Here is a 21026-nt window from a genome sequence, read left to right on the forward strand (position 1 = left end):
TTTTCTTAATCCACATTAAATGAATCATGCAAGTATTAAAATCAAAAAAATGCTTTACCATGTATCAGCTAAAAATCATTCAGTGTAACACAAATAGTATGTGTATCACACGTTAGAAAAGTCAGACAAATTATGGGATGTTCTACTGACTGAGGAAAGATTCCCAAAGGTGATATTTTTGTTTTCCTATTTGTTTCCATTTCACAAAGCATTTTTTTCAGAGATTCTAAAAGCCCATATTATTTGATTTGGTAATGTACATGGCTAACATGACTTAGTTGGGAGATATCCACTGATGAGTCTGAATTTAATTTTTGCTCAATGAATTCTTTAATTTTTTATAAATAGCATACATATAATTACATAAATAATTATTTTTATAAATAAAATAGTGTATTATAGTAGAGCAAGATAGGATGGTACATTTGTTAAGGTGAGATAATTCTCAGATACCTCTTATCATTATCTTGAGAGATGTATTTATCTATTTATTTAGAGTGCTTTATTTTTCATTCTAGGGAATAGGTTTCCCGGCACTGCACGAGGAACTGAATGAGTGGGGATCATTTATTGGTGAGAAATTACCCTTTGACAACAACACCTTTGACTTAGAATCACTCCCTCTTGGTGATCAGTTCAAAAATTTTCAACACTCAGTTGACACCAGGTCTTAGTTGCCAAAGAGCTGGGATCTGAGGGTACTGCGTATAAGTTTGTGTCTTAACTGGGGCAATGTATCGTGAACAGGAGGTCTTTATATGCTGGTTCATTATTTGGACAAGCTGCCATCTTACGCTTTGGTGGTTTAGTGATAAGTATTTGTATCTTACTAAGATGTCAAAGAAATGGTGTTATCAACCGTGTTTGCAGTGGAAGAGCTGCTGAGCAACCTGACTTTCCAGGAAGGTCTAAATGACGTGCAGTTTCAGTAAACATTTGACCATCTCTGCCTTCCCCGTTTATAAGTGCAGACAGAACACTGTTCACGTATAAATAAATAGAAGCACCCAGCATATACTAGTTGAGTTATTTTTGGTTATAAGACATTTGGATCTCTTTTTCTTACATTTGCATATGTGTGGTTGAAATTCTGACCCCGCATATCAGATCATAAGCATGAACTTAATAAAGATGAGAATTAGAATTCTCAATACCACTCTTCAAGAATCTTCAGAGGCAACTCTTTCTTTCTTTTAATGCTATGTCTTATTTTTCACATAAGTGATCATTCTGCAAGCTGCCTTGACAGGGCAATAAGGCAGAGGAGAAGACACCAAATAAAATTTAAAATCTCTCTAATATGTGTGAGTCATATTTCTATATATATGTCAATGTAATCTGCATTTCCCACTTCTACTTATAGGATACAAACTTGTGAAGACAAGGTCTTTGCATTATGTATCATATTATTGTACCATGCAGGTTATAGGTAGGCAAAGAATAACGTTGTTTATCATAATGAGAGGATTAATAATCCTTGAAACATATCTTTTTAACTAAATTTTTTCTTTTTTTTTTACCTAGAAAGTTCAAAGAGAGATGTTTGTGTGTTGTAATGTTTGGAAAAGAAAAATAGAAAGCCAGATTTTATTTTCATTAACTTAGAACAGATTAGACAAGGGAGTAATAAAACTGATGGAGGCAGCCTTTTGAGAGAAGTTTGTTAGCTCAAAGGAGACCTGAAAGTTGGAAGTTCAAACCACTTATGACCACTGAATAAATAGACTAACGCATTTAAATCAGTATGCCATCAACAGTGAACAAAACACAATTTGGTTGGATTTCCTTAAATATTTAACTACTATATTATGACACAACTGTACATATTTTAAATTGATCCTGGACTTCTACGAAAACAGCATATGTGAAATTCCACAAATGTTAGACACTCTCCGTCTAATAAGCTATGGGCTAATAAATCATTCTGTTGAATTCGCAATACTTAAGTCCTCCTTCCTACTCCTGAACTGGCTAAGCTGCACTTCCAAAATGCATAAAAATAAAGAAAATATAATCAGGAAAATATAAACAATATTATAATAGATCATATTATCTGCCCAATTAATCCAATGTAATTAATCTGAATTTAACAAAGGATTACTGTCATGCATTTATTATTCCATAGGTCAATGCAATACAGTCTAGTTCAACTGAATTACCAGAATGTATAAAGATCTTACCTACATCTTGCTGATATGATATGAGCCCTAACTTTTACCAGAAAGAATTCTTAGGCCTTCTTCAGAATTAGACAAAGAACTATGGTAGCAATTGATAGTCTTTTGAGAGTTGTCTCCTTTGTAGCCAAAAGGATACAGAAATCAAAAAGTTGGATTAATGTATTTCAAAATAGTTACCAATATAATTTTCTTAAAGGTTATTTGTAACCTGATTTTTAAAAATCATATTTCTTAAATAATTTCATTAGCAAAAATTTCAAAAAAGATTCAGCAATAAAAGTCAATATTAAAAAGACTTTTGTGTTATCCGCCTCTGATCTTTAGCTGTTTTAGGAAAAACGATAATTCTTTTCATTGTGTTATTCAGTGTTTTTCAAACAGTGACCATGTGCATGAGAATTACCTGCAAGTCTTTGAGAAAAACTCAGATTCCCAAGTCAAATTCTCATATCAAATGTTGATTGGTCTCTCAGTTTTGGATTCAAGAACGTGCATTTTTAACAACACCATAGATGATTTTTCTCATTAAAGTTTGAGAACCATCAGTGCAAGTTATTTTCAGTTTCTCTGACACATATAGGATTTTGAAGACTAATTGAAATGGATGCTAATTTGTGAATATTTTCTACTTGAACTACAGCTAATTTAAACCAATGAAAAATTCATTGTGAAAAACACAAAACAGCGCAAAATAAATTTCAAGTGACCTATTAGCATCATTAGTAGTATGATAATTGCTTGGCAGAAATCCTTTAAAAACTGAAATTTTAAAAAAACTAACTATTTTCAAAATTACCAAAATAGTTTTTATAAAGTAACAGCACACGCTAAGGAATGAATTCTGTCTCCCTCAAATTCATATGTTAAAGCCCTAATCCCCAAGGTGATGGTATTTGGAGAGGCAGCCTTTGGGAGGCAATTAGGGTTAGATGAGGTCATGAGAATGGGGACCTCACGATGCGATTAGTGTCATCATAAGAACAGACACCGGAGAGCATACTTGCTCTCTCTCCCTCTGCCTTGTGAGGACACAGAGAGAAGGTGGCTGTCTGCAAGCCAGGAAGAGAGCTCCCACCAGAATCCGACCATACTGGCACCCTGATCTTGGACTTCCAGCCTCCAGAACTGTGAGAAAATAAAGTTCTGTTGTCTAAGACACCCAGTCTATGGTATTTTCGTTATGGCAAGCTGAGCTAACAACATAAACGTAAGTTTTTAAAATAACAATAATTTTATTTTTATCAAGTCCCATCCCTGCATCTATAGCAGAACATCCCCTCTTCAAATTAAAACTAAAACCTCCTTTAGAAACACAATTGTGTTTATTAATTTTATTAATTTATCAATCAGTAAAATTAATTTGCAAAACTTGGTGATTTTGCTAATGCCAAATCACATAGGAAAAACCATTTTCAGATAACTTAAAATTGTTCGAGTGGTTTTATAAACAGAATTTTTCATGTCGTACTTCAGATTTTTAATTCCAAGTTTTGTTTATAGAGTTCTTGGATTAAAATAAAGGCTATCTGGTTAATTAATAATAAAGTTCTGTGCCTATGAATGGGAAACACATTTTTTTTGTAATAAACTGTGTCCAGTTTTACTAGTTAATGCTGCTGAGTATTTCACTTCATTTCAGTGACCCTTTTTTTGCCAGTTTATTGTTGTTATAAATTAAGCAAAAATCGAAACTTTCTTGATTAATTACTGTCATATGAAATTTTCATTCACCTGATATGCGTTGAGCACCTACCTTATTCAAAGTGTTGTGTGTGACACCAACTCATTTAAAATTTAGTCTTGATTCGCAAGAGTTTGTAATCGAAAGAGAAAAAACTTTTACTCAGATCTGTGTGCGATCTCATCTACCATTAAGGGTTTGGAGCGTCGCCAACGCACAAGAACCTGGGGACGCCTAATATTCTAAATAATACCATACGATTTGGTTCTAGTAAGGTATTAAGAACACTGTTCTGAATGCAGATCTGGGGTCTATGGGCGAGTCTTGGCGCAATTCACAGCCTCTCCCTCTCCACCTCAGTTGCTCTACGTAGAAGGTAAGGCCTTGGGAATGGCTGCAGAAGAGGACCAAACCCTCAGACTCCATGATTCCGCTTTTCCTGTCTCCCGAATCTAAAGAGATGCTCTACAGAATAAAGCCTTGCACTTGGTCCAACTCACGGAAATGTGTGCCAAGAATTCTACAGCCTGAAAAGAGCAGGGACAGCAGACAGCGCCCAGCGACAAGTGGCCGCCGGCTCATCTGCGCGCCCCTACAAGCGGAGACGCCGGCTCGAAGCTGACGTCCCCGGGCACAGAGACGTCCCGCCTGCGCGCGCCCCTTCTCCTCCCGCGCGGCCGCGGCCGGGCCGTCCCCGGGCAGCTCCGGCGGCGGGACGGAGGCTGCGACACGCTGCCCGCCCCCCTCGCGCCCCTCCTTCCTCCAGGAACACGCGTCTCCAGGCAACAGCGGCCGCGGCGTCACTTCCTGCCATTTAAACTGGGTCCCCACCCCTCGCTGCCCCTTCTGCTCGCCTCCACTCCCCCTCCCCTCGGTCGGGCTCCCGTCGGCTTCCCGGGCTCGGGGAGGGGCGGCGGCCCGGGCCGCGGAGGGCGCCGCGCACCTGTCGCCTGCGGGCCCGCGGCCTCGTGCGCTCTCGGCCGGCGCGGGCGCCCCGGGCGGGGGCCGCGGGCGGGGGGCGAGCAGCGCGGCGCGGGGACGCGATGGCGGCGGCGGAGCCCGCGGGCCCGGGGCAGCAGGCGCCGCAGGGGCAGGGGCAGGGGCAGGGCCCGCGGCCGCCCGCGCCGCCCCCCCAGGCGCAGCCCCCGCCGCCGCCGCTCGCGGGTGGCGGGGCCGGCAGCAGCCGGCACGAGAAGAGCCTGGGGCTGCTCACCACCAAGTTCGTGTCGCTGCTGCAGGAGGCCAAGGACGGCGTCCTGGATCTCAAAGCGGTGAGCGCGGGAGGCGGGCGCGGGGCGGGCTTCGGAGCGCGGCCGGGAGCCCACCCACCGCTGCGGGGTCGGCGAGCGCGCGCGGGGGCCATGCGGCGGCGCGGGCCTGGAGCGGGCCGGGGGAGGGCCGGGCCGGCTGCCCCGACCGGCCGCGTAGCCAGTGGGGCCCGGGCTCTCCACAAAGAGCGCAGAGCGCGAGCGCGCCCGCGTGTCTCCGTCGCGGGCGCGGGGACCGAGGGCGACCCGGTGTCCCGGTGGCTGCGCGTCCGCCTGTGGCGGAGGCGCGCGGGGACCCGGGCGCTTGGCCCGAGACACCCTCGGGATTACTTTTGCTCTTGGGAAGTGATGGTTTTAATAGGCGATTCTAGTTGAGACCTTGTTCCCTTTGTTGGAAAAAAAAAAAAAAAGATTTTGCCACCTCTTCCGGAGGAAAGAAGAAAAAGAGTGAGCTCTCCACACCCCCCTCCCTGTTAAAATACTAATAGTAATGAAAAAACCTCCTCCTCGTACACTGCTTTTCATTCTCCTGATGGTGAGGAGGGGATACTTGATTTGTGACTTAATTGGGCATCTGATATAGATTTCTAAAAGTGAGATTTCCCGTCTCACGGAAAGGGGATGTTTTATAACTTTCACCCCAAGAGGTCGAAGCGCTCAGTGAACTCGCACTGTTTCATGAGAACGTGTGTTTCGTCTTTTACTACAGTTCAGAGTTTCCAAACAGCAACATGCATCACTGGGTTAAACAAAATGACTTAACCGTTCCAAGCAGGGTTTGGAAGGACTCCACGGCGCTGGGGAACAAGCGAGTGTGCTCACTTGAATTCAAATTCAGTGGGCGCACCAAGTTTAAGCAAGAACCAAAGCTTTAAAAACAATAAACAAAAGTTACTAGCGAGTCAGCAGTCACTGCAGACCCCTCCCAGGGTTACCCCTAAATCTGGTCTTACACTGAGGATTGGTCCCAGCACCCAGGGGAGTGCCGGCACGACCTTACCTGGCTTGAGAGTGTGTCTGCACTCATCGAGGCTGTACCTAGAGTGAGGGAAGCGGAGGCAGCATCTGAGCAGAGCATCCAGTACTCTCTGAATGTAGGAACCTGAGACCCCCAGGGGCCCTTCTCTGAGTGTAGCCCAGGGGGTGAGGAATGTCATTGAATACCCACTCCTCTCTCCTGCTGTGGTAGGTGTTTGGTAAATGATTGTTATCTGAATTGTTTTACTTCATCCAAATGAGGCAGGATGCACATATTTTGCACTTTGGAAAAGTAGTTTCTACTCTCTTCTTTTTGAAGTGTTATTCCTGGAATTTTCCCCCACCTTTGGAAATTCTTTGTTCTCTTTTTTTTTCCTCACAGCCCCTTCCTCCCTCCCAAAAAGTGTTTTATGGCATGTATAGCATTTAAATTGCTAGGAACTAAAATGGATTCTATTTAAGAGTATTTAAAGTCGTGAAGTCATCAGAGAAAGCCAGGGATGTTACAAAACATAGCTTGTAACTGCTATTTAAAATCTAGAAACTCACCCGTAGCCTGTGACTTCAATAAGGAATCAGGGAAGTCTGGGGTTTTCCAAATAAAACTGGACTCTGAGGGCTGACTTTGAGGGCTTCTCTTTCCACTTGCTTCATAATATAACGGAACATGCCTTGCTTGACCTTAAATTCTTTGGCTTCCTCCTGGTTCATCTGTGGCCATATAATTGCTTTCCAGAAGTCACAGAGGCTGTGAGTAGGAAGTGGAGCTAATATTTGATAATAACATTGTTTCATTCATCCTAGAACTCTCCTAGAAGTTCAAAGGTTTCTGCAGTAACATAGTGTCTCCTTATATTAATGACTTTATACTTCTAGAGAACAGTTTGAGTATCATTGTTTTTCACATATATATGAGAAATATATGTATTTCATTTCTTTACATATATTTTTCATTTATTTACATCTATGTGTAAAATCTTATATACAAAATTCTTATATTGAAGGGGCTGGCCCTGTGGTGTAGTGGTTAAGTTCAGCATGCTCTGCGTTGGTGGCCCAGGTTCACCCATTCCGATCCTGGGCATGGACCTGCACCGCTCATCAAGCCATGCTATGGCAGTGACCCACATACAAAATAGAGGAAGATTGGCACAGGTGTTAGCTCAGGGCCAATCTTCCTTACCAAAAATAAATAAATAAAATTCTTATATTGAAATCTTTCCAATGATATTTCTTATTGTGTACCACAGTAAAAGATCATTAAGACATTTCTGAAAATACAGTGCATGTTGAAGATGGACTAACACTGACAGTTATGAGTTTCCTGTAATTTGAAATTATAAAATCATATTTTTTCTTATATTCTTATTTCAGGGGGGATTTCAGCATAAGTTATTGATACTTTTGAGTTATACACTTGACAGTTTTTAAGAAGCAGTTAATGAAACATCATTTTTGTGAATATCATCAATATAAAAAATTATATCAACCTTCATATCCAGATGTCTTGGTTATCCATAAAATATCCAAGACCACATAGATGCTATTTATTTTCTAACTTATGACACATGCTACCGAAGAATAAGAATGTAATGGTGTATCTTAGTGATGCATTTCTTCTTAGTAATGTAACTAATTGAGGATATAGCTTAACAAAGTAAATCAATTCTAATACAGCTGTTCTGGTATAATTTAACAATCAGGCGGGAATAGAAACACCTTGGAAGTGATTTCAGAAAATTTTATTCAATACCCCCATCCTGCATCCCCACCATATAGTCTCATTTGAGGATGGGTAGTTACTATCTCTTTATTCCAGTGAGATGAGGAGTTAAGTCACGGTCCTTTCAAGCTATGTGGTTTGCCAATTTATGCTGTTAATAGCTAATATTGAGAGCTTGCTGTGAGCCAGGTATTTTGTATATATTAACTAACTTTATCCTCTTAACAGCAGTGGAAGTTCAAGCCTAACATCCCTGTTTCACAGATGAGAAAACTGATAGGTTAAGTAACTTGCCCAGTGTCACCCAGTAGAAAGTGACAGACCTAAGATTTGAAACTAGACCATTTTTCCTTATTCTCTATGTTATACTTCCTTTCAGTATTCCTAAAAAATGTCAACTTCATATTTAAGTTTTTCATCTATATAAGGGCATGAATTCTTTCTTGTAAAGAAAAATGCATGAGTGTTTTCATTCTTCTACCCATGATGGGAGAAAGACGTATTGAGCTCCTGCATTGAAAATGAGGGTATAGATGGCAAATTCCATATTATTTCACAAATTAAACTAGGGAGGGTTCCCTTTTTCCAGAACTAAGAATTTAAAGAACTGTTAGGATAGTCATGGCTGTCTATATGTTGTTTTGAAAATTCCTATTAAATATAATTTATGACTGAATTTTATATTTGCCATTTTGCTGCCACCTTAAACTTTTTAAAGCGTGATCAAGATTGCTTATCTCTTTTATTATAATTGTTTAGGTTACAAATGGCCTGAATGATACCTGCGTTAATATGATAAAGTATTTACGGTGTTTCTTATCTCACAGGTCCCTGACTCATACCCATTTATCTTTAGCTGATTAATACACACCCTGGGAGAAATAAATAATTTAATCTGAGGCCTTAGTTTGTGATATCAAGAAAAGATTTGGTGTCACAGAATAAAGGAAGAATTAGTCTAAGGAGAGATGTATGGGTAGAACAGCCAGAGCTTTAGTGCATGCTTAAAAATTCTCAGGACAATTTTACTTCTGAGTATATACCCGAAAGAATTGAAAACAAGGTCTTGAACAGATATTTGTACACCCATATTCATAGCAGCATTATTCACAATAGCCAAAAGGTAGAAGCAATACAAGTGTCCACTGACAGATGAATGGATAAACAAAATGTGGTGTGTGCATACAATGGAAGATTATTCAGCCTTAAAAAGAAAGGAAATTCTCACGCATGCTACTACATAGATGAACCTTGAAGATATTATGCTAATCACAAAAACACAAATACAGTATGATTCCAATTATATGAAGTAACTAGAGTGGTCAAGTTCATAGAGACAGGAGGAGAGTGGTTGCCAGGGGCTAGAGGGAGGGGAGAATGGGAAGTTGTTTAATGGGTGTTGTGGGCTGATTTGTGTCCCCTCAAAATCCAAATGTTGAAGCTGTAACCCCCAGTGACCTCAGAATGTGACTGTATTTGGAGATGCAGCCTTTAGAGAGGTGATGAAGTTAAATAAGGTCGTTAGAGTGGGCGCTAACCCAACCTGACTGGTATCCTTGTAAGAAGAGGAAATTTGGGCATAGACATAGTGATGCATGCCACAGAGGAAAGCCCGCGTGAGGACAGGAGAGGGCAGCCATCCGCAGGCCAAGGAGAGAGGCCTCAGAAGAAACCAAGCTTGCTGATTCCTTGATCTTGGCCTTGTAGCCTCCAGAAAAAAAAAAAGTGAGAAAATAAATTTCTGTTGTTTAAGCCACCCAGTCTGGTATTTTCTTACGGTAGGCCTAGCAAACTAATACTATGAGTATAGAGTTTCAGTTTTGCAAGATGAAAAGAGTTCGGGAGAATGGTTGCACAACAATGTGAATGTACTTAAAACTACTGAACTATTATGTGTTATGTGTATTTTACCACTATATATATATATAATATATATTATATAATAATATATAAAAATATATATATAAAACAGTAAGGAGATACCACTACATACCTATTAGAGTGGTGAAAATCCAAAACACCGACAAGACTGAATGCTGGTGAGGAGCATTCCTGGAGCAACAGGAACTCTCTTTCGCCGCTGGTGGGAATATAAAATGGTACAGTCACTTTGGAAGACGGCTTGGCAGTTTCTTATAAAGAAAAAATATAATCTTTTTATATGATCCAATAATCGTGCTCCACAGCGTTTACCCAAATGAGCTGAGAACTTATGTTCACACAGAAACTTGCACGCAAATGCTGACTGCAGCTTTGTTCATAATTGCCAAAACTTGGAAGCAGCCAAGACGTCCTTCAGTCCTGAATGGATAGATAAACTGTGGTCCCTCCAGACAGTGGAATATCATTCAGCACTAAAAAGAAATGAGCTCTCAAGCCATGAAAAGACATGGAGGAGGTTTAAATGCATATCACTAGCTGAAAGAAGTCAATCTGAAAATGCTACGTACTATATTATGCCAAGGATATGACATTCTGGACAAGGCAAAACCATGGAGACAGTAAAAGGATCAGTGGGTGCCAGAGGTTAGCGGGGAGGGGGGGATGAATAGGCAGAGCACAGAGGATTTTTAGGGCGAGAAACTATTCTGTATGATACTTTAATGATGGATACATTATTAGATCATACTTTATTAAATGGATACATCATTATACATTTGTCCAAACCCATAATATGTACAACACCAAGAGTGAATCCTGATGTCAGCTGTGGACTTCTGGTGATAATAATGTGTCACGGTATGTTCATCAATTGTAGAACTGTACCAGTCTGGTGAGGGATGTTGATAGTGGTGGAGGCTATGCATGTGTGGGGGCGGAGGGTATATGGGAAATCTCTGTACTTCCTCTCAATTTTGCTGTGAACCTAAACCTCTCTAAAAAATAAAATTTATTAAAAATGCATAAGTAAAGCTGATCTGGATACATCTATTCCAGAGTCTAAGTATTAAACATCTATTAAATATAAGATGCATGCCTAAATGGAAAAAGAAAATTCTCAGGAGACTAAAGCTCTACAACACTAATAAAAATTGTTACTAACACCTAGGACTAAATCCCTGGCACTATGCCAGATGTCTTACTTGTATTAGCTCCTTTAATCCTCCCGACAAAACTGTACTGAGCTGTTATGTCTCCATTTTGCTGATTAGGAAAGTGAGGCTGAAGGAGGTTAAGTGACTTAGCCAAGATCCGCAGTAAATGAGATGAACTCAGGTAGTCTGATGCCGGAATTGATGCCGTGGACCACCATGCTAAGCAGAAGGTGTATCTACCTCCAAAGTTTTGGCATAATTTGAAAAAAAACTTTATTGGAGAAAAAAAAAGCCAGCCGTCTCAGTTTTTGCAGTTCTAGAAAGGAGAAATGGGCTTATAGTTGACAGTTCTGAGTTCTTGGTTCCAGTTGCCAGCAGTGTGTCCTTGGGCAAGCCCCACCCTGTACAGTAGTCCCCTCTTATCCGAGGTTTCGCTTTCCAGTTTCAGTTACCCGCAGCCAGCTGCAGTCCAAAAATATTAAATGGAAAATTCCAGAAACCAACAATTCATAAGTTTTAAATGGCACTTCATTCTGAGTAGCATGATGAAATCTCGCACTGTCCTGCTCCGTCCCACCCGGGGACGTGAATCATCGATTTCTCCAGTGCATCCACGCTGTCTAGACTACCCACCAGTTGGTCACTTAGTAGGCGTCTGGGTTATCAGATCGACTGTTGTGGTATCGCAGCGCTTGTGTTCAGGTCACCCTTATTTTACTTAATGATGGCCCCAAAGTCTAAGAGTAGTGATGCTGGCAATTCGGATATGCCAAACAGAAGTTAATGTTGTTCATCTCTTACTGTGCCTAATTCAAAAATTAAACTTTATCATGGATATGTATGTATAGGGAAAAACATGGTATATATAGAGTTCGGTACTCTCCCTGGTTTCAGGCACCCGCTGGTGGGCTGGGAACAGTATCCCCTGCAGATAAGGGGGACTACTGTATATCTTATCATTCAAATGGAATGTTCGAATTGAATAGTTGCCCCAAGGAGGAAGACGGGAGGAAACACCGTAACTGGTGGTAGAGCTTTGTCAACTGAAAAGTGCCAGGCGGGGTTTATTTTTTCGCTAAGGTGTATGGTCCCTCTACCCCCACACTTTAAGAAGGGTGGTGGCCTGAAAGGGATTCTGACAGTGTTTCTCAAGGTGTAGACCAAAGAGCAAATGCATCAGAATCTCCTGGATGCTTATTAAAAATAGAGTTTAGTGTCAGACCTGAGAAATCAGGTTCTGTAGGGCTAGGGAAGGGGCCTGGGAATCTGCATTTTAAACATACCACAGGTGATTTTGAAGCCTACTGACGTGTGAGAACCATGGAGTGAATTTTATTGCCTTTTCTTTTCCAATCTTGTTATTCTAGAATCACTTAGGAGGAGTTAACTTCGAGTAGAGTTGCACCTTCAGGAGGTAACTGAGACTGATGAGAGACTACTCTTGAGAAAATGTTAGAGGTTAGGGACTGAAGAAATTCCCCTTTTATGTGCTCTGGAATAGTCCCTGCTCATGTCTGTGAATTGCAGTTTATTAAGGCTTATAAATCTTACATTACTAATTAAGGGACCTAGTTTTGAGTGGAAATGAGAGCTTTGAGAATTAACTTCTATAATGGAATAGATTAAAATCCACTTTTACAGGAAAGTTCCATTTTATTCTCCTTTTAGGGAGAATAGGAAAATTACACAAATTTTGGATTTAATTTTTAGAACGAGCAAGACCAGTACAACTGTAGCTGAACTGCCTTCATCATATGTGTCCCAGGGGACCGAGTAATGAATGAAATGATGCTCAAAATGGTGCAAGAGCCTCAACCTTTGGGGAGAGAGTCTTTCCTTGAATGAAGAATGTATGCAGGCAAGAATGAAGAGATTTTAGGAAGGTTCTTAATAAGGGTAAGAATAAGGAGTTTCCAGGCAAGACCCTCAGTTAAGAGATTTTATTAGCAGAGTGCCCGGGTACATTAGTAAACCTTTTGCTGATGTTATACATAATTTTCTTTTCATAAATATGTTATTAAAACTTTAAAGGTAACGTTTAACAGACTAGAAATGCACTTTGAATTGCTCTCTCATTTAAAGGGGAAAAAATAACACAGAAAGCTTAAGAAACCCATAAAAATGAACAGAAGGAACAGCATGGACGCGTAATACACGGAAAACATGGAATGAGTAATACTCGAAACCTGTGAGTTTCTCCAGCACATGAATCTGCTCCATTCCTTGTTCTTTTTAATAAGTTTGTTTAGATGAAAAAATTCAGGCATCTGTTGTTTACAAGAAACGTACCAACAAAGAAAAGGACTCCAAAAGGGCAAGGTATACCAGGCAGAGGGGAAGAGAAATGAAAGTAGGAGTGAAAGTACTCATTTTCAGATAAGATCTACCTTAATATCAAGTGCACTAAGTAATATAAACTGATGTTTTTAAGAATAAGGTCATAATACAAGGATGAGTGATAAAAGTCGGTGTTTGAACAGCAGCGCCTATCAACATGGATCGCACGTGTATTGGTCTGGATGTGTGTGTTGTATTACACCATTTCTTTAGTATGGTAAGTTTTGGTGTGGTAAAAAATATTTCTTATAAATAAATTGTTTTTTAGATTTTGCAATTAAGACTGACTTTCCCCAATTATTAGCCCATGAGTCTTCCTTTCTGTCTTAAATTTAATGCATTTATAAAAGGGAGGATTTTTTTTCTGATTTACTTTTTTAAACTTAAAATGTAATTATTGAAGTAACATACAAATAGTAGAAAAGGTGGGAAAAGATTAATATAGTCTAGGATAAAAATTACCCAGTATGCCACCACCCAAAGAGAGCCGCTGTTTTCAGTTTTCAATTTTCCTCCGATTTGTTCCATCTTTTTATAACCGAGATCAAACTTATTTTCCCAAATTATAAACATAATTTGTGATGGCTGCACAATTTAGATCTATCATGCTACCCAGAATTAACCATTCTTATAGGTAGTTAGGGCACGCAGGGGTTTCTAGGTTTTTTCCATCTCATTTAACAATGTGAGTTAACCAATGTGTGCCCCATAGTCCCTTCCTTTAGTAGCTTACAGCTTGCGGTTGTGGGGAGAAGTCAGGGAAAAGGGCAGTGACACACTTTTCACACTGTAGGGAGTGTGGAAGCGCTTGCTGAGCCGTGGGGACTGGTGATGTGAGAGCCATTGAAGGCTTCAGGGAGCAGGTGGGAGCTGAGCTGGGAGCTGGCACTCAAAAAGTCAGATGACATTGACATATGTAAAATGTGAGGCTTAAATGTCATGTTGCCCCTCCACCTAGAACAACATCCAAACGCCGACGGGACCCTGCCTTCAGGCCTCCTTCCTCCCCTGCACTCCCCTTCCGTGGCTAGTCCCACTGCCCTTCCAGCACGCTCACGTGCCCTCTCCTCTCCACCTCAGGGCTGCTGCACAGGCCTTTCCTTCTGCCTGGAGTACATTTTTACGTACGTAGCCATTTGGCCATTTCTCTTAAGTCCTCTGGTCTCAGTTTAGATGTCAGATGCTGTGGTAGGTAGAATAATGGCCTCCCAAAGATGTCCATGTCCTAATTCCCAGGGCCTGTGAATGTGCTCGGTTACATGATAAAGGGGAATTAAGGTTAAAGTTGCTAACAAGCTGGTGTTAAGATAGAGAGATTTTTCTGGATTATGCTGCTGAGCCCATTGTAACTACAAGGGTCCTGGAAAGTCGAAGAGGGAAGAGAAGAGAGAGAATCAGAGAGATGCAGCATGGAAAGGACTTGGCCTGACCTTCACTGGAGGAAGGGGGGTGCCATGAGCCAAGGAACGCCACAGACCCCAGAAGCTGGAAAAAACCAGGAAATGGATTCTTCCCTAGACCATCCAGAAAGAACACAGCCTTACCCACACCTTGATCTTAGCTCCATGAGACCCATTTTGGACTTCTGATCTACAGAATGATAAGATAAGAAATTTGTGTTGTTTTAAGCCACTAAATTTGTGGTAATTTGTGACAACAGCAATAGAAAACTAGTACAGATGCATTTCCTGACTTTTCCGCTTAATCTCAAGTGGCTCAGTTTGGTTCTCATTTATTCTCTTTGTCAGCAACCTGTTCTTTTCCTTAATACTCTTTATCACAATATAAGATTCTTTGTTTGTTTGTTTGTTTGCTTATGTTTCCCTCTGGACCAGTGCTCTGTGAGGCAAGGGACTGTGTCTTACGTGTTACCAGTGCTGATGTAGCCAGTCCATTGTCAACTTTCAACAAATAGTTGAGTAAATGGATACTTTTAGGTCTGCATTAGGTGAAGCGATGTCCCCAGCAAGGCAGCATGTTCCAGAGCCAAGAGGCCAGAGAAAGAAATGGGTACATCTGGGAAGCTATAAATCAGATGACTGTTGGATTAAGAGAATATGATTGTATTGCAGGCAAGACTACAGGCCTGAACTAGGGTAGAGGCAGTGGAAATATAAAGAGGTGGGGAAATTCAGACTGTGTTACACGCAGAAGTGACAGAACTTGGATGCTGAGTCTATAGGAAAAGGAAGAATCATGGACGACTGCCAGGTCCTTAGTTGTTCAACTGCATAGATGGTGGTGATTTTCACTTAGAAGTTATAAAAAGAGGAAAGGATTTTGGAGGAAAGGGAAGTCCAGTTCTGGACGTGTATGAGACACCTATCGGCCATCTTTGAGTAGAGATTTGGCAGCCTGTGGGAGTTATGAATCTGCAGCCCAAGGAAAAGGACCAGGGCTACCAATTTCGTTTGGAAATGATTGGTTTATGAGGTAGGTAAGGGAGAAGGTTTAGAGTGGAAAGAGGAATAAGAATGGAACTCTGGGAAACGCTACTAGTTTAGAAGCAGCAGAGGAAAAGGAGACTGAGAAGGAACAGCTAGAGCATTAGGAGAAAAAACCAAGTGGTTGTGGTGGCACCAAGGCCAGGGGACAGTGTTTTAGGAAGGAGGGCACCAGTTTATATTATCCGTTGGATTTAGCAACATTTTAAAACATTTTTGACATTAGACATTTTGAATTATTTCTATTTCTGATAATCTATACTATTAATCTATACTGATAATCTATAAGAATTACTAGATGGATATTACAAATCAAAGGATGATAAACATTTTTAAGGCCTTTGATGAATGTTGCCAAATTGCTTTACAAAGCGATATTAATTTATACTCCATTAGCAGCATATAATCGTGACCAGCCACCTCAGCACATCAGTAACATAGTGTAGTGGTCAAAAATGTGCACCTTGGGTTTATATCCTGACTTTACCATGTTCAGTGGCCTTGGGCAAGATACCAAGCCTCACTTTCCTCTTTTGCAAAAATGGGGACAATAACAGTATCTACCTCATATGGTTATTATTATAGGAATTGCTAAAGTGAATTTTTATTTTAAATCACTTAAATCGTGCCAGGCACATGCTAAGTGCTGTATCCAAGTGTGTGTTAGATAAACGATAGATGGATGGACGGATGGGTGGATGAATGGATGGATGGATGGATGGATAGATAGACGTAGAATGAATCTATATTGAGTATTCCGATGTTTTCGTATTTTAGAAATTTGAAAAGTGATGAATAATAGTATCTATTTTTTAGTCAATTTTATAAAGATATAATTTGCGTACATTAAATCCTCCCATTTTAAGTGTGCAGTTCAATGAGTTTTGACAAATGCCTATACCTGTAACCACCCCCACCACCAGGTGTGGAGCATTTCCATCACCCCACATAGTTCCTTTTTTCCTTCCCCTAACCAAACCCCAACCTTGCCATCAGCCTCAGCAACCATCACTCTGTTTTCTTTCCCATAAATTTAAATGGTCTTTTCTAGAGCTTCATATTAACGCACTCAGACGGTATATACGTGTTTAGCTTCTTTCACTCAGCCTGATGTTTTGCAGTTCACCATGTTGTTACTTGTACCAATAGTTCTCTCCTGTCTGTCCCCGAGTGGTGTTTCATGTTATGGGTGTCCTGCACTTTGCTTTTCCATTCGCCTGCTGCTTCCAATTTGGGCCTGTTATGAATATTCAGGTACAAGTCTTTGTGTAGACATGTTTTAGTTTTCATATTTTTACCATTCCTGTGTTAACTCCTTAAAAGTTTGAAAACTTTTTCAAGAATGTTAAGAATTTTTTGGTGTGAAATCCATCTTTTGTCCATGTTTTAATCTGTAGTCTTCATGCTTTCTTTTATATGAGTTTTAACTATTGAGATAGTCAAATCTTTATCTTTTCGTTTTTATTTCTTCTATAGATTTGACATTTAGCAGTTCCCGGTGAAGGAAATTTTTGACTTTTTGGTGAATATACGTGTGCACGAGTGTGTGTGTGTGTGTGTGTGTGTGTGTGTGTGTGTGTCTGTTTGAGACAGATGCTCCTGTAATTTGGGGGAATTTTAATCAGTTTTTAGAATAGGCTGTTGGCCACAGTTGTGAAGGAGGCTAACATGAGAGCTGGGTTTAACTGGGTTAGTCATAATTCACGTTCGCTATAATCCCTTTGAGATGTTTAGGTGTATTTTAAAATCCATGTCCGACTAGTATGTTCTTTCTGAATATGACAAGTCCAAGTATCCTGAAACCACGGTTTATCCTTTAAGTGATGAGATTTTGTCCATAGCTGGGTTTTCTGAATTAGCTGAGGATTTATATCTGTTAATAACATTATTTCTTATACAGGAACACTTAACCATTTTGGTTTGAAAATTTTCCAAAATGCACTACTCATGTCTTTGTCTTCTTAAACTGAAAATATTGTGCATGATTTTGCTTTTTTGGTAACTCGAGAGAGTCACGATGAAGATTATTTTTTGTATTTTCTAGAGGTGGTGGCCTTTTCTGAGTATGCTGGCCTACTGCCATGTCCAGTGGCCTCAGCTCTGTCTGCTGTGTGAGTTCTTTGTCCCTTTTAGAGTTTCTCTCTTGTCCCTTGATTGCTGTCAAGGTGCCTCCCCAGTGTCCCTGATGGTACTTCCACTCCTGTGGACCTTGAAATTAAATAGCCCAACTGTTAAGAATCACATAAAAGAAGAAATAAATAGGATCCAAATGGGGTGAACTCCTTGAGTAGTAAAATATGCCTTTTTATGTCTATTTTTGCCCTTCAGAAACCTTTTTTCCTACCTCATTCTGCTCAACTGTGTTCTGAAGTGTTAAAGTTAGTGAGTTACACCAGATACACAGGGATTCTCTATCACATTCTATGATAACACCTTTCAAAGAACAACGTTTCTTACTACTTCAGGTGAGAAATTGGATCAATAGTAGTGATAATAGGTAACACAAATGTGATGCTTATGATGTGCCAGGCACTCGCCTAAGGGTTTCACACGCACTCATTTAATCTTCCCAACAACAATGTCTTAACAATTATTTTACAGATGAGGAAATTGAAGCACAGAGAGGCTGAGTAACTTGCCGAGGGCCACACAGCTAGAAAGTCAGGCCTATCCCAGAGCCCATGGTTGTAGCTTCTATGCCCTACCACCGCCAGGATGATATAAAATGTGCAGATACAAATCCCAGTGGTAGAAGAGCTAATGCACGCTTAAAATTTTGCTCCCGTTTGAAAAACTTAACACTTACGGAAGAGAATTTCCAAAGCATGCAGTTGAGAACTTAGGCAAACAATCTCTAGAGCTTGTACTTGATGGATTTAAGAGTTTCACAGGCTTTTCCTACTTAAATAGATACTCATCAAATATCTTCTGTTTTCTTTTGAGTAATCTTTGGTGATTTGAGTAAGACAGTAAAAATGAAGTTCCATTTTAAAAGCTTATGTAGGGGCCAGCCCGGTGGCGCAAGCGGTTAAGTGCGTGCACTCCGCTGCGGCGGCCCGGGGTTCGCCGGTTCGGATCCCGGGCGCACACCGATGCACTGCTTGTTAAGCCATGCTGTGGCGGCTCCCATATAAAGCAGAGGAAGATGGGCACGGATGTTAGCCCAGGGCCAGTCTTCCTCAGTAAAAAAGAGGAGGGTTGGCATGGATGTTAGCTCAGGGCTGGTCTTCCTCACACACACAAAAAAATTAAAAGCTTATGTAGAGTTTATTAAAAGTAAGACAAAATTAGAACAAATTTAAATCTTCTGCATTTCAAAGATATTGAGTAGAGTAGCAGGTCCTTTGGGGTAGTGAAAGCCCTGCAGATGTTTTTAGGAGAGATTCCTTGGGGGCAGGCTACTGACTGGGAATTAAAACACGAGTGTGCTTAGTGCTGCTTCTGGAGGGAGCTTTTTGTATCCTTGAAGTCAGTTATTATTTATTTTTGGGTATTTAATTTCCATACTGATGTCACGTCCCCTACAGACCCGGTGAAAGCACACAGCGGCCCCTCCAGGAACTCATTCCTTTTCACCCCTACCCTAAGTAATCTCTTTTTTTTTCAACCTCTTGTAACACTGTCTCCACTTTATGAGACTATTTCAGTTTTTTAACCTCATTCTACAAGGTGTTAGCCACAGTCCCGAAGCCTTAGGTTTGTATATAATTTTTTTTTGTTGCTGTTCATTATTTTTGAGTAAATAGATAACTAAGTGGAAATGAAGATCTTTCTGCTTTCTCAGACCATTTTATACACTCTAGATGAGACCACCAGTAGACCAGTGGTCCTCAAAGTGCTTGTTCAGTGCAGTTATCTAGCTTGGGAACTTTTGACTGTGCACCACATTTCTTTAAAGTCTTTTAAAATTACAGAATCTCATTTGAAAATGTTTTGTCACGAATTTATTCCATGAGTATATAATTAATGTCAGATTCTACCTGATTATTCATTAGCTTTCTGAATCCGTTTCTTTTAAAGCAGGGAGAGTGATACCTACTTTGCAAAGTGGTCATTAGCATTAAACTGGATAACATCTGGGAGAGATCCTGTTACACGATTATCCCATTACTGGCTTAGGCACGGTTCTTCTTAACGGTGGGCTGAAATCAAGCATCCTACATATTAATCTTTATCAGTGTTTGAAATTAGCTAATAAGCAGTCCAAGCCTTATCATGAGCTAGATCAACAGAAAATACCATGTGGCGCAGTTGAAAGTGAGTTCACCCAGTTTTCTAAAATTTTCGTTAAAATATTTTATAGGCAACCTCAGTGCATCACTTGGGTTCCTTTCACCTTATTTTCAGGATCCCATCACTCGTGAATGTGTGTGCATGTGTCTATAATTCATCGATTTTATGTACTGTTTCTATTGCACATTTTTGGTTTGGGATTCTGGCCCTCCTCACTGTACTGTTCATTTCCGACGCGAGGTGGCTGAGACATTGAATGTGCACGTTTTGACGGTGGTGGTCCTGGAAGAGAGTAGAGCACCTGCCGGGCAGATGGAGAACCTGAAAGACAGGATGTTTCCCATAGTTACTGTTTTTATGTTAGCCCCTTTCAATGCGACATCACGCTCCATCAAGAAGAACATTCTTGAACAAATGAGCCACGACTAATCCTAACTCAAATAAAGCTGCCACATGATCTTTCTCCCTCCCAGAGTTAACACTGGGTCTTAGTGGACGTCTGTTAAAGTGAAGGGGTGGGGCTAGAGAATTCTTAAACCCTTTTTAGCACTTATGTGTGATTTCTCTCAGCTCTCCTGGTTTGTTTTTCTTGCCCACCCCTTAAAAGCGTCACAAGCTTTCATTTTGTTCCACCTGTAGACATCACTTTGTTCACCACTGGTGACATTTTTAGAAAAGGACTTAATATTTGGAGGGGAGACCTATTTCTTTCAGAGGACTATGTTTGCTTTTCCTGAAAACTTGAGTTGGCGTGGTACAATTAGATGCGTCCTTTATCGCTGTATAGGTCAAATCCTATATAGCAAACGTAATGTTTGCAAGTAAACTTGATGCATGTACACGTGCATTTATTTAGTCAACAGCTACAGAGGCAGCAGGGGATAATGATGTCCCCACTCTGCTCTCTGCCTGCCGCTTGTCAGCCCCCAGGCCGTTCTCCAGGGCTGGAGGGAAATGCACAATGATGCTGATGGGTCTCACCTTGAATTCATGACCTCTAACTTCAGAAGGACCAATCGTGGGGTCTAGCACTCCTTCTACGCTGCTTGCTCTCTTGCTGTCCTAGATGACTATTTCACACTTTCTCCTTTCTTCCCAACCATTAGCCGTCCCCTCCGCACTTAACTCCTCTCCCCGCCGCCCCCTC

At 40.8% G+C, this 21026-nt stretch overlaps 1 protein-coding gene across 2 annotated transcripts in view; it reads left to right on the plus strand.

The window, feature by feature from the left end:
• Positions 1 to 4747: 4747 nt before the first annotated feature.
• Positions 4748 to 21026, plus strand: part of E2F5 (E2F transcription factor 5) — a 29944-nt gene continuing 13665 nt past the window's right edge. Inside the window, exon 1 of one of the 2 annotated variants that reach the window (XM_058528961.1) lies at positions 4748 to 5132. In XM_058528961.1, coding sequence (XP_058384944.1) covers positions 4905 to 5132 — 228 coding nt within the window. In that variant the 5' untranslated portion in view covers positions 4748 to 4904. The remainder of the gene's footprint in view (positions 5133 to 21026) is intronic. The other variant, XM_058528959.1, reaches the window with a different exon arrangement.

Source organism: Diceros bicornis, chromosome 33 (genome assembly GCF_020826845.1).
Source record: "Diceros bicornis minor isolate mBicDic1 chromosome 33, mDicBic1.mat.cur, whole genome shotgun sequence".
NCBI lineage: Eukaryota > Metazoa > Chordata > Mammalia > Perissodactyla > Rhinocerotidae > Diceros > Diceros bicornis.